This window comes from Diadema setosum, chromosome 2, assembly GCF_964275005.1.
Source record: "Diadema setosum chromosome 2, eeDiaSeto1, whole genome shotgun sequence".
NCBI lineage: Eukaryota > Metazoa > Echinodermata > Echinoidea > Diadematoida > Diadematidae > Diadema > Diadema setosum.
In genome coordinates this window covers 34,760,895-34,773,447 of record NC_092686.1, presented here as the reverse complement: position 1 = coordinate 34,773,447, position 12,553 = coordinate 34,760,895, and the positions used below count along the sequence as shown (strand labels likewise).

Here is a 12,553-nt window from a genome sequence, read left to right as displayed (position 1 = left end):
TTGAACAAACCACTTTAAGGGTCAAGTAATGTGCATCCTCCTTTTTGTCCATGCATATATTGTAGGCCGAAGCAGTTAGCTTGATCTTGTCACCAGATGATGGGCCGGGCGCAGACCAGTCCAGTCCGACCAACCAAGCCAAGCGCTGCTACCAGTCTACAGGATCCGCCAAGGCTGCCCTCAAACTGATGCCATCTTACAAAACCAGGGAGTGTCTGCTCCTCAAAGCACTCAACAGGTACAATTTTAGAACTGCCGCCAAGGGGAGTTAAGTTATATGAAAGGACGTTTTACTAGAAAATAATAACATTGGCAACTATAATCATAAGATTTAATACCCAAAATAATGACTTGTAGGAACCAGCAAGATTACCACATTTAATTGGTTGGATCATGGTATAATTTTGATCGAGATGATGGATTCAGATTTTAACTTTTTGCGAGATACCTAGAAATCACTTATTTTAAATAGTAAAAAACATACAATGCCAAGAGGAGTCAAAGATTATTTGATGAAATCAGTTTTGTAATGGTTGAGATATCCAAATAAACAAAAATTGGAACAAAGTGGTCGTAATAAAAGGTGGGTCCAACCTGTTGCTAGGATCTCTTGTTTTGGATATCTCGGGCATTTAAAAACCGATTCTCATCAAATAAACTTTGAATTCCTCTAAGAAAGTATGCTTTTTCATATGTCATGAAAGGCTTCTTATTTTCTCACAAAAAAGAAGGTGTAAACCTGAAGTCTTTATCTCAACCAGTACTTTTAATTCCATCTCTTTTAATAAAGTAAAAATCACATGGCTTCTGAGGACTGATGTGCTGGTTTGTTTTTCACTCTTGCATATTTTTGACCTTTGACCTTTGACCTCATGACCCAAACTTTCACCAGAGAATCTTAATTGGGTAATACATGTATACACTAAGTTTCAAGAAAATATCTTCAGGCATTCAATAGATATGGTGGAAATTTGGGTCATGAGGTCAAAGGTCAAAGGTCAAAAGGTCAGGGTCAAATACATAAAATTTCACTATTTCCACCATATCTATTGAATGCCTGAAGATATTTTCTTGAAACTTAGTGTATACATGTATTACCCAATTAAGATTCTCTGGTGAAAGTTTGGGTCATGAGGTCAAAGGTCAAAGGTCAAAAGGTCAAGTCAAAATATTAAAACTTCTTTTTTTTCTCCGTACCTTGGAAAATTGTTCAAGGTATCTTCATTGAACATAGTATATACATGTACTGACTGGAATTGATTATCTAGAGAATGTAGGGTTCATGGGTTCAAAGGTCAGGGGTCAAAGGTCAAGTGCAACACTTCAAAATTTTACTATTTCCCTCATATTTATGCAATGCCCGTAGGGTTATTTTTTTTTACACTTGGTGTATGCATGTGTAACCTAATAGAAATTCTCTGGAAAGTTTTTTTTTCTTCTTTTTTTCCCTCAAAGGTCAAAAGATCAAAGATCAAGTGAAAGTGCTGAACTAACTTTTTCCTCCATATCTTGGAAGTGGCTCAAGTTATCTTGAAACTTAGTACATATTATGCATGTTCTACCTGATAGTGATTATCTTATGAATTTTAGGGTCAAGGGCCAGATGAAAATGGTAACAATTTACTATTCAATTCAGAAATTCACACCAATTCTCCACACCTGTACCTTGAAAATTACTCAATGCCTAAATGTATGAATGGGTCAAAGTCAAGTTAAAGTCCTTAAATCCCTATATACATGCTCTCCTATTCATCCAATTAAACCTAGGTCAAGGAAGGTGAACATTCAACACATTTGTGACAAATTTGTTATTTCAATATTTTGCCAATTTTGTGAAAATGTAATCACACATTGTCCACATTTACTATCTAGACCTATTGGGAAAATCATGCATTATGGCGGAGGCATACCAGTCGCCAAAGCGACATTTCTAGTTGAGACTGCATAGCCGATCTGTGCTTTCTCATCTGGTATTACAATATATAGCCCTCTTATTTGAGTGAAGGGAATTAACAACAATGCCAAACTTTTCAGTGAAACGAAGTGGTGCCGGAGGCATTATGTTTTCGGGTTGTCCGTCCTTCCGACCGTTCTTCCGTCCGTCCTTCCGTCCGTCCATAATGAATTTTGTGGACAGTGTAACTTTTTGAGGTATTCTCATGAAACTTTGCATGTATGTGTATTAGGGGGTGAAGTTGTGCCTATCAACTTTTGGGTGCACCCATGCTCTAGGTCAAAGGTCAAAAGGTCAAGGTCAAATGTTCAAAATTTCACTATTTCCCCCATATCTATGCAATGCCTGAAGATATTTTCTTGAAACTTTAATAGTGTATACATGTATTACCCAATTGAGATTCTCTAGTGAAAGTTTGGGGTCATGAGGTCAAAGGTCAAAAGGTCAAGTAGAAATGTTAAAATTTCACTTTTTTCTCCATATCTTGGAAATGGTTCAAGGTATCTTCATGGAACATAGCATACATGTATATGCATGTACTGACTAGCAGTGATGATCTAGGGAATTTTGGGTTCATGGGGTCAAAGGTCAAGGGTAATATTTCACTCATATTTATACAATGCCTGGAGGATTATTTTCTTTTAAAACTTGGTGTATGCAATGTTTAACCCAATAGAGATTCTCTGGAAAGTTTTTTTTTTGGTTTTTTTTTTTGTTTTGTTTTTTTTGCCAAAAAGGTCAAAAGTCAAAGATCAAGTGAAAGCGCTGAACTTCACTTCTTATCTTGGAAGTGGCTCAAGTTATCTTGAAACTTAGTACATGTACATGTTTATGCATGTTCTGCCTGACAATGATTCTCTTGTAAATTTTAGGGTCAAAGGTCAAGGGTCAAAGGCCAGATGAAAATGGTAACAATTTATTATTCAATACAGAAATTGCACTTTTTCTCCATACCTTGAAAATTACTCAATGCATAAACTATGAAAAGGTCAAAGTCAAGTAAAAGTCCTAAAATCCCCGAATACATGCTCTCTCATTCATCCAATTAAACCTAGGTCAAGGAAGGTGAACATTCAACACATTTGTGACAAACATGTCATTTTGATATTTTGCCAATTTTGTGAAAATGTAATCATATATTGTCCACATGTACTATAGACCTATTAGGAGAATCATGCATTATGGTGGAGGCATACCAGTCGCCATAGCAACATTTCTAGTTCTAGCATACATCCTTTTCTGTCAAACCGTTCTCGTTTTATGAACTTGCCTGCTTCAGGCATGGAACAGGGAATGACGGATGCATCAAAGCCCTGATGAACATCCCTTACAAAATGCGTCAGATGTATATCCACGCCTTCTGCAGTCTGGTGTGGAACCAGATGGCCTCGTGGCGGATAGGTCACCATGGTTACCAGGTTCAGGATGGGGATTTGGTACTGCAGGAAGACTCTGAAACCAAGGTGATTGCCTCTCAAAACCTTTAGAACTTGCTCTATAAATCCAAATTCTCACACATCAAGCAACTGCAGGCCCTATAGCCTGAGAGATATACAGTCAAACTCGGATACCTCGACATCGGATAAGCCGAATATCACTTACCTCGGGGGCAAAATGAAAGTCCCGATTGTTCCGATGGAGTTTCCATGTATTAAAATTCGCGTAGCTCGAAAAAGATAACTCGAAGTTCGGTTACCTCAAAGGGAAATCTAATGTCCCGATCTTAATTAACTTATTGTTTTTCCCAGCATGTTGCTCGAATCGAAATTGCAAACATCACTCAGCATCTCCGACTAAGCGCGCGTGGACAGCGAAGACATGTCACAAATGTTTTCACACTCGATTGTAAATATTCTGAGACCAGAACAATCGCGCCCAAGAAGAAATACCTGATACACAGCTGACAAGGAAAATCCCCAACACCTACCAACACATGTACATGGTATGCACATAGCACCCGTGCCAATGGAGTGCTTTACGATAGCACTACGCGCTGCCCCATCATTTGCTTTTCTTTAACCACTGTGTTTTGATTTTTGATGGAGACAGTCATACCGTGCGCGTAGATTTCTCAACCGTCGGGGCGCACCTACTTACGTTGACAGTTATATCTTTGCCATTAATCACGCTCCACTGTCAAAACATCAATCTCCCTCGTAGTGCCTTTTTTTTAACTATTTTTTTTTTTTTTTGCCTTTCACGAAGCTTACTTCCCCGAGAACGCAAGCACTGAAACTTTTTTTTTTCCAGCAATGCGATTATGAAAATCTGGAAGTATAGGCCGATCACAATGAAGAATAGAATACACAGGGCTCCGCACTAACTTTTGATTTTTATCATTGATTTTTATTTTCTGGTGGTCGAAAGTAAAATCTGGTAACAAAAAAAAATCAGGAAAAAAATTAGAAAAACTAAATCGGTCCCACTAAACATAGACAAATTAATATTAAGCATTATTGAAGTGATACAGATGCCCATGTCTAAAACTAATGAATAGAAAATTCAATCATCTTACTCTGTGTTTAAAGATTTGACAAATAGGCGTAGAGATTATTTAAAAAGTTGATGCCCATTATATTGACGTCAAAACTTACGTTTGAAATGAGAAAATGGGAGCATTTGCTGACATTTGTTAGCATCCGACATTTGTTTTAGCATTGTAAAAAGCTGAAAGTTACCCTTATTCATTTTTAAATGTAAAAGCAAACAACCGACATTCATTTTAGAATGTTACGGAGCTGAATACTATCCTAATCCATTTCCAAACGTGAAAGCAAACATCCGCTATTTGTTTTAGCATCTAACTGAGCGGATTAATACCATTAATCATTTCCAAATGTTAAAGCAACAATCTGTTATCTATTTTTGCATCGTACGGAGCAGAATATTACCGTTATTCATTTCAAACATCGGACATATATTTCATTATCGAACGGAGCCGAATGTTACTGCTGTCCACTTCCGAAAGTGAAATGAATCATCTGACATATTATTTTATCATCGCACGGAGCCGAATGTTACTGTTTTTCATTTTTGAACGTCAAGGCAGACATCAGACATTTTGGACCATGAAACGTATAGCTGAATGTTACTGATATTTATTTCGAAATGTACCGTAGCAAATATCCAATATTTTTTTATCATCGTATGGGGCAGAATGTTACTGCTGTTCACTTCCAAACATGCCAAACGTAAAAGCAATCATTCGACATGTATTTTAGCATCTTCCGGAGCTGAATGCTATTGACATTTACTTTCGAACGTAAAAGCACACATCCGGCATTTATTTTATCAGCGTACGGAGTTGAATATTATTGTTATTCACTTCAGAACATCAAAGCAAACATTCGACATTTATTTTAGCATCTTCCGGAAATAAATGTTATTGTAATTTACTTTCGAACGTAAAAGCAAACATCCAGCATTTATTTCATCATTGTCAGGAGTTGAATATTATTGTTACTCTTTTCCGAACGTCAAAGCAAACATCAAACATTAATTTTACCATTAAACGCAGCTGAATGTTACTGTTATTCATTTCGAAATTTAAAAGCAAACATCAGACAGTTATTTTAGCATCATATGGACATGATGGAGCAGAATATTACTGCTATTTTCTTCCGAACATAAAAACGATCATCTGACATCTATTTTAGCATCTTCCGGAGCCGAATGCTATTGCTATTTACTTCCGAAAGTATAAGGAAACATCCGACATTTATTTAACCATCGTACGGAGTTGAATGTTATTGTTTTTCATTTCCGAACATCATAGCAAAAATTCGACATTTATTTCAGCGTCTTCCGGAGCCGAATGTTTTCCTTATTCATTTCCGACCGCAAAATCAAATATCTAACATTAGTTTTAGCACCATACGGAGCTGAGTCTTATCGTTATTCATTTCCTAAAGTATGAGCAAACATCCGACATTTATTTTAGTATCATACCGAGTCGAATATTACCGTCATTCATTTCCACAATCAAACGCAAACCCCTGACATTTATTTTAGCATCTTACGTAGCCGATTGTTACCGCTGTTCATTTTCAAAAGTAAAGGCAAACATCCGATTTTTTTTTTTTTTTTTTTTTTTTGTGGCGCGATCGGGCCACCAAAATCTTTATTTCTGAAATTTTGATTTCATTTCCGATTTTCACTCAATTCATTCATATAAAAGTTGATTCAATTCAAATTGACAAGCATGCAAAGAATCAGTAGGCACTATGACAGACACCATGTTGAACATCGATAAACGTCGAACATCGATAAACATCGGATAAGTCGAAGAAAATTTGACGTACGCGTACCTCGAAATTCGCGTACGTCGAACCATTTTCTTCAGTCCCGACGAATTCGAGGTATCCGAGTTTGACTGTAGATAGGTTTATATCAGTGTATATTGAAGAAAATCCAGTAAGCACAAAGGATATTGAAGCTTTTTATTAAATAGTGGTCATATTTGTCATGTACCCCAAAATTAATCTCTTCCTCTTATCATGTGATAAAGTTAACCTCATATGTAATCAAAATTATGTAGCTGTTGATTTTCTCATGGCGATGCAAAAACCTATAGCTCATACATGAATGGGCCTGCTCTATCTTCTTACTCTCCCTCACTCTCATTGTCTCCCCATCATCATTGTCACTATTCCTTTGTCCTTGAGCAATAATGTATAATATAATCAGAGAGAGTAGTCAAACGATATCTGTTACAGAGACAGGATTTATGAGGTCATTTCTATAATGACAAGGTTTTGTGGCCAAGGATTTCATGCTCGCTTTAATGAAGTTTCATAACGAAATACTCTTTCATTTTCTCAAGTGTTTTTGACCTCAAGAATTTTGCTCATTGTATCAGAGTTTGCTCTATCTATGCTCATTATAAGTTTGCCTTTACTTACAGCACACTTCATAGCCAATATCAATTATCCTTGTGCTGTTAAAATATGATGAATAACTGTTGCCCTTTTGGTTCGTATTCCAATTTTTTATTAACCACGACAGGTGCATGTTGTCAACCAAAAAGACATCCTGGCTGGCAGCTTTTCCATCACCGACGTGGTTCTCCCCCTGCCAGGCAACAGCGTACAGTTTCCAGCTCACGCAGTGGGAGAAGAATATCAGAGGAGGTTGAGAGATGGAGGTCTTGGGGAGTGCAACTTCAGGCTTCCATCCCTCAGACTCAACGTCCCAGGGGGCTACAGGAAGCTTGTTAGTCACTTAAGAAACCTGGTCTGGGGATGGGGCGGGTGTGCCGCAAGTGACGAAGGAGATGATGCTGGCCAGGGAGAAACATGTGGAACTCAGACTTGGTTGCCAGGCAACCATGGTAAAAGGAGACCTAATGACACCCCAGGGAGCATTGCTCTCCAAAGCGGCAGGGGTGATAATAATGTTGTCTGCGGGAGTTGCACAGACTCCCGCAGTGCTGCTAATGAGCCTTGTCTTCACCCTTCTCTTGATAGCAAGATGAGAACATCACAGAAGGAAAAGACTTTAAAGCTCTCCTTTGACTTGCCGGCATCATGTTATGCTACTGTCCTTCTCAGAGAATTAATGAAGAGGTGATAGCATGTCCATGCTGCCTCATTTTTGTTTTTCAAAATTGCTACATATATTTCCAATTATCTGTTCATTCTCAGACTTTAAACAACCATGCCGTGCTTAATCAGGAACTGTGTTCATTTAAACACAAGGAGAATTCATTTAAAGAAAAGAAGGAAATATATTCCATGTAATGCTTTTGTGCTCATGAAATGTGCGCAGTTGTGTTGGGTCTGCAATATATAAACAGATAGCTGTGTTCAACCGCCAAATTGCAACCCATATAAGCAGGAACACAACTTTGATATTTATTGTGTAGCATTTCGAATCATTCTATTTAATACAGACAAATGTAAAATAGTATGGTTCAGTGCTTATTTACATTGATGTAGGGCAATTTGTCAATCAGTTGCAATGAAAATATCTCGATGGAAGAATTTCTTGAATTTGAGTAAGTATGGTGGATGTTACAAACTGGTAGAATGAACAGTGTTACCTTGGTGCAAGATTTAATCTATGTATGAGGAAATGCAGGCTGATCAGTCGTGAAACTACCTAGATAATCAACACTGCTCGAGACTTCACCATACGTTAGGAGCCCATTGAACACTGTGCACATATTGAGAGAGGAATGTTGTTGTCACAGCATTAACTCTGTTCCCATCACAGAGGCAAATCATTTCAAACACTTCTGTATATCTCTTCCTTGTTGCAATGACTTCTATATTAAGTACTCCTGATCAAAGACAAATTTACTTCTTTGCTTTCACTTTCATTTCGTGCAATGGCTTTTCATAACACACTTAGATGAAGATACAGATGGCTTACAGATATTCATTTTCATGTCCGTTTTGTGGGAACGCAAGGAGAATGAGATATCGCAATAAGTAACCATTTAGTCTAGGTTAAAAAAAAAAATGTGTAGTGTTCTGACAGCATTAGTAAGCATACTCTCTGGGATCACTTACATGTCAGTTGAGAACAAGAAGGGCACTATTATCGCCTTCTAAGATTTGAGCGTAAATAAAAACGAAACAATCAAATTTCATGAAATAAACAGTTTATTTAATCAAAAGTGGGTAGGCACCTTTATCTATAAGCATTGTTCCGACTCATAGGGTAAAAAAGCATCCTTGTGGTTTTAATCTGTAACATTTTACTGAAAATGAAAATAATTGAAAAATAACACCGTGATGTAGAGGAGATCAAACTCTGCAGCATAATACCTAACTCAATACCCCCCCCCCCCCCTCCAAAAAAAAAAAAAAAAAAATTGTGATTAAGCCCTTCTGGTTCTCCGCTGACAAAGTAATCTTCACATCACTGTGTTCCTGTCATGTATTTCCCAGTGGCGGATCCAGAGGGGGGCCAGGTGCGCCCCCTCTTTAATGTTTGTTAAAACAAAAGAACTAAAAAGAAAAAATGGGGGCGTGCGCCCTCCTTTAATTTTGTAAAGGTGCGTCCCCCTTTACGGAATTCCTGGATCCTCCCCCATTTCCTGTTGCTATGATGTATTAATAAACTGGGAAAGAATTCACGAGTTCATCATGTACATGTAATCTCTTTTGCTTTCAGTACCCACCCAGATGAAGATGAAAGGATGGATTATTAAATTTTCATGTTGATTTCATGTCATACCTAATGAACAAAACATTGTTAAAAGTAACCATGAAGACCAGGAAGAAGCAAATTTGCATTGTTTTGGCAGTATTATCATGGCTCTGGAAGCATTTACATATTAGTGGAATCAATCTGTTGTGATACAATATTTTGTTACTAAATTAATGGAACACTAGAGAGCTTGTAGTTTATCATTTCAGTGTCTTTTTTTTTTTTTCGCTTTGTGTAAGCACCCAGAGTAAGACTACAAGATTAATTTTCTTTCTGTAATTTTTCTGTTTTAAGCTCATAAAAAATAAGTCAGTATTGTATTTTTTAAATATGCATGTATAAATTGTATTTTCCTATTTAGTCTTCAAGAAACAAAAGCATAGTATTCATGGGGTGTCATCACTCTATGGAAACATTTACATGTATGTGTTGTATTGGTCAGTTGTTGTGGACTGGTTCCTACTTTAAGAGCTAAAACCAGTTATGTCAGATATTTGTCATTAACATTAAACATTTACCTTTGCTTGGCTTTAGTGTAACTCACAAGAGAAAGATGTGTCAAAGGCACATAAGGTAAACTTGACTTTTAAATACGGAATAAATTCATTCAGAAGTATTCAATGAGTCTAGAAATTCTGATTGCTTGTTTGTATTTACTTGCTTAAAGGGGAAATCCAGTCCAAATATAAGTTAGTCTGATAAGAAAGAGTAAAATCTTTTGAGTTCAATGGTATAATTTTGATTGAAATCGGATGAAAAATAAGGAAGTTATGACATTTTGAATATTTGCTATTTTTTCAGAAAACAGTTCTTGAACGGTCAGTACAAATATGCAAATGGCAAAGTGAGCATGTCATACCCTCACAACTTGCCTTATAGTTTGTACATAAAATTGTGAAATTTCCAGTTTTTCATTCAAACGCAAATATGCAGAGGCTCAAATCCTGATATATCTAACTAATCACTATTCTGAAGTTATTCAACTAGGAATAACATCATGTTTTACACTTCAACAATAGACACATTTAATTTTTCATTTTTTGTACACGATCAATGGAAAATTGTGAGGTCAGCTCACTCATTTGCATATTCATATCCACTGTCTAGTCTGGAGACAAATACAGTGTATACTGCTCTTGCTATTAGTTCAAACATTAATTTTAACTAACTGACTGCATTTGAAAATACCAACATCACTGAACATACAGCTGTATTGTTTAAGCAATGAGACTACAGGTTCCACCATCTTTCTTTTTCGACCATACGCATTGCATCTTTTGATGCAGTATCATTGACAGCATGCACAAGAAGACTTGCTTACAAAGGAGTCTCAAAGTATGCATCATATTCAAAGCATATATCAGGTGTCTATTTTATTAACAGCAATTGATAGGGGTATCCTCAAAGCATCATGAATCTTACACAATCATTTGAGTTCACACCAGATGCTGAGATACCCTTCTGTTTTTTTTAAGAAAAAAGCCAAAAAAAAAAAAAAAAGATAAAGAGAAGGACATTTGAAAGCATTTAACTCGGTGTCAAATTTGCAAGGGCATGCTGACAGCTTGCAAACAAGGCATAACACTTTTTCATGAAAAAAGCTTTCTGCACACCAACTTATTCTCCAAATGCACTGCTGCCCAAATGGTGCAAGGTGTGGCATCTTCTTTCATCACAATGTATGGATTTTGAAAGTCCCTGCCATATAAATCCCATCATACACACAATTGCCTTTCCTGGTTTTTACTAGCCAGCTACAAATATATGCTTGCTAATAATCATATTCATTGATGCACTGCCTGCTTATAATCAAAGCTGGTGAACTCAAAACCTTGAAAAACAATGTACACAGAGAGTGACGCCATAAAACAGTCCTTCAAATACACGGGGAAAAGGTTTTAACTTTGAGGAATCACATGTTGCCTGCAACATGCAAGATGCACCTTTACATGTCACTATAGTGCACTCCCGTTATAACAAACATTGTTATAATGAAATAATTGTAGCAAGGAAGTGAAAATTCAGGTCCCAAAATCATCAGCTTCATATATTTATGTACTTTAGGGACTGTTGGGGAATGATAAAATTTTGATATAATGAAAGAAAACTGCCCTTTCCAAGGACTTCGTTATAACGGGAGGCTCCTGTATCACAAATAGAACATCAATTATGCATTCCAGACAGTAAATGCTTTCAAATTTGACAATATGCCAGAAAAAGTAAAAAATGCTGCTGCTCTACAGTGTATGTGATGTTTGCAGTCTTTGCAGAGATGACACGTGTCATTGTACTCGTAGATACAGGTAACACAATAAGCAACTCTGTCTCCTCTAAACTGTCTTTGCTTCTTCATGTTTTGTTTTGAAGTGACATTCTTATGAGAATTTTGAATAACAGTACTCAAGGTCAGCCTATATTCTTGGTTATAAGGAAAAAAGTGACTGAATATGTTAAGGAATAATGTTAAGAAATAACAATCCTTTGATCAAAAGTACCAGTTACACAAACAATTGGGTATAAAGCTTTTTAGATGTCGCATGAAACTTTTCATCTTGACTCAATATATGAAATCTGAATGAGACATTGCAGTTGACTCTTGTAGCTGGTTAAAGGATTACATGTAATGTAATGTAATGTAATGTATGCCTTTTGACAAAAGGGAAGGGGCACATTATGGTAACGGAAAGGCTTGACCAATTAACCAAGAAACTACAAAATACCTCCACAAGTCATAGCTGTATGCATGGACTCATAATAGGATGATCCATGTCATGGTATCTGAGCTGCATTGAGCTAGATTTGGGGCATTTTCACTGAAGAAGAATGAACGTCGTCATAAGTATCTCGAATATGACTAACCTTTGCAGGTTGACATGGCTTCTATCAGCACCCTTGTGATCTGCATAAATCATATTAACTGTAAGAGATACAAGCACTTCTATTTTTTTTTTTTAAACTTGGTGAATGCGAAAGAAATTCAATGTGGAAGCATGCACAACCATTGGTTGTATAATGTCTACACCTCAGGAGTGTACTATTCAAATCTACATGACTCACAAGTATATTAATATTTCTTTTTGGAGGCCAATATAAATGACTAAACCTGATTCTATAATATACATATGTACACTTATACTACATGATACAATAGCTTAAATATTTCTCTCACTGAATTCCCAAAGTGACCAATTTCAAAAAATAAAAAATAAAAAATATCATGTTAGTCATTTTGCATCTTGTAGTACACATATTTCATAACTGCCTCTAAAATATTTTGAAGGGGAAAAACTCCTCAAAGCATCTGTGTAATGTGACTGAAAGTTTACTGAACATATACCTGGGCTGATACACTAGCAATGTGTGGATGTTAGTCCATGACCTATATCAATTACTCATTAATGCAAATGAAGAAAAAAAAATTGAGTAATTTAGTTTCCAAAGAGT

The 12,553-nt window shown here is 36.5% G+C and overlaps 1 protein-coding gene across 1 annotated transcript in view; it reads left to right on the top strand.

Annotated features, from left to right (window-relative positions):
* LOC140246282 (pseudouridylate synthase PUS7L-like) overlaps positions 1–8,740 on the top strand; it is a 113,483-nt gene extending 104,743 nt beyond the window's left edge. Inside the window, exons 5-7 of the mRNA XM_072325747.1 lie at positions 66–238; positions 3,234–3,417; positions 6,959–8,740. Coding sequence (XP_072181848.1) covers positions 66–238; positions 3,234–3,417; positions 6,959–7,522 — 921 coding nt within the window. The 3' untranslated portion in view covers positions 7,523–8,740. The remainder of the gene's footprint in view (positions 1–65; positions 239–3,233; positions 3,418–6,958) is intronic.
* The last annotated feature ends 3,813 nt before the right edge of the window (positions 8,741–12,553 follow it).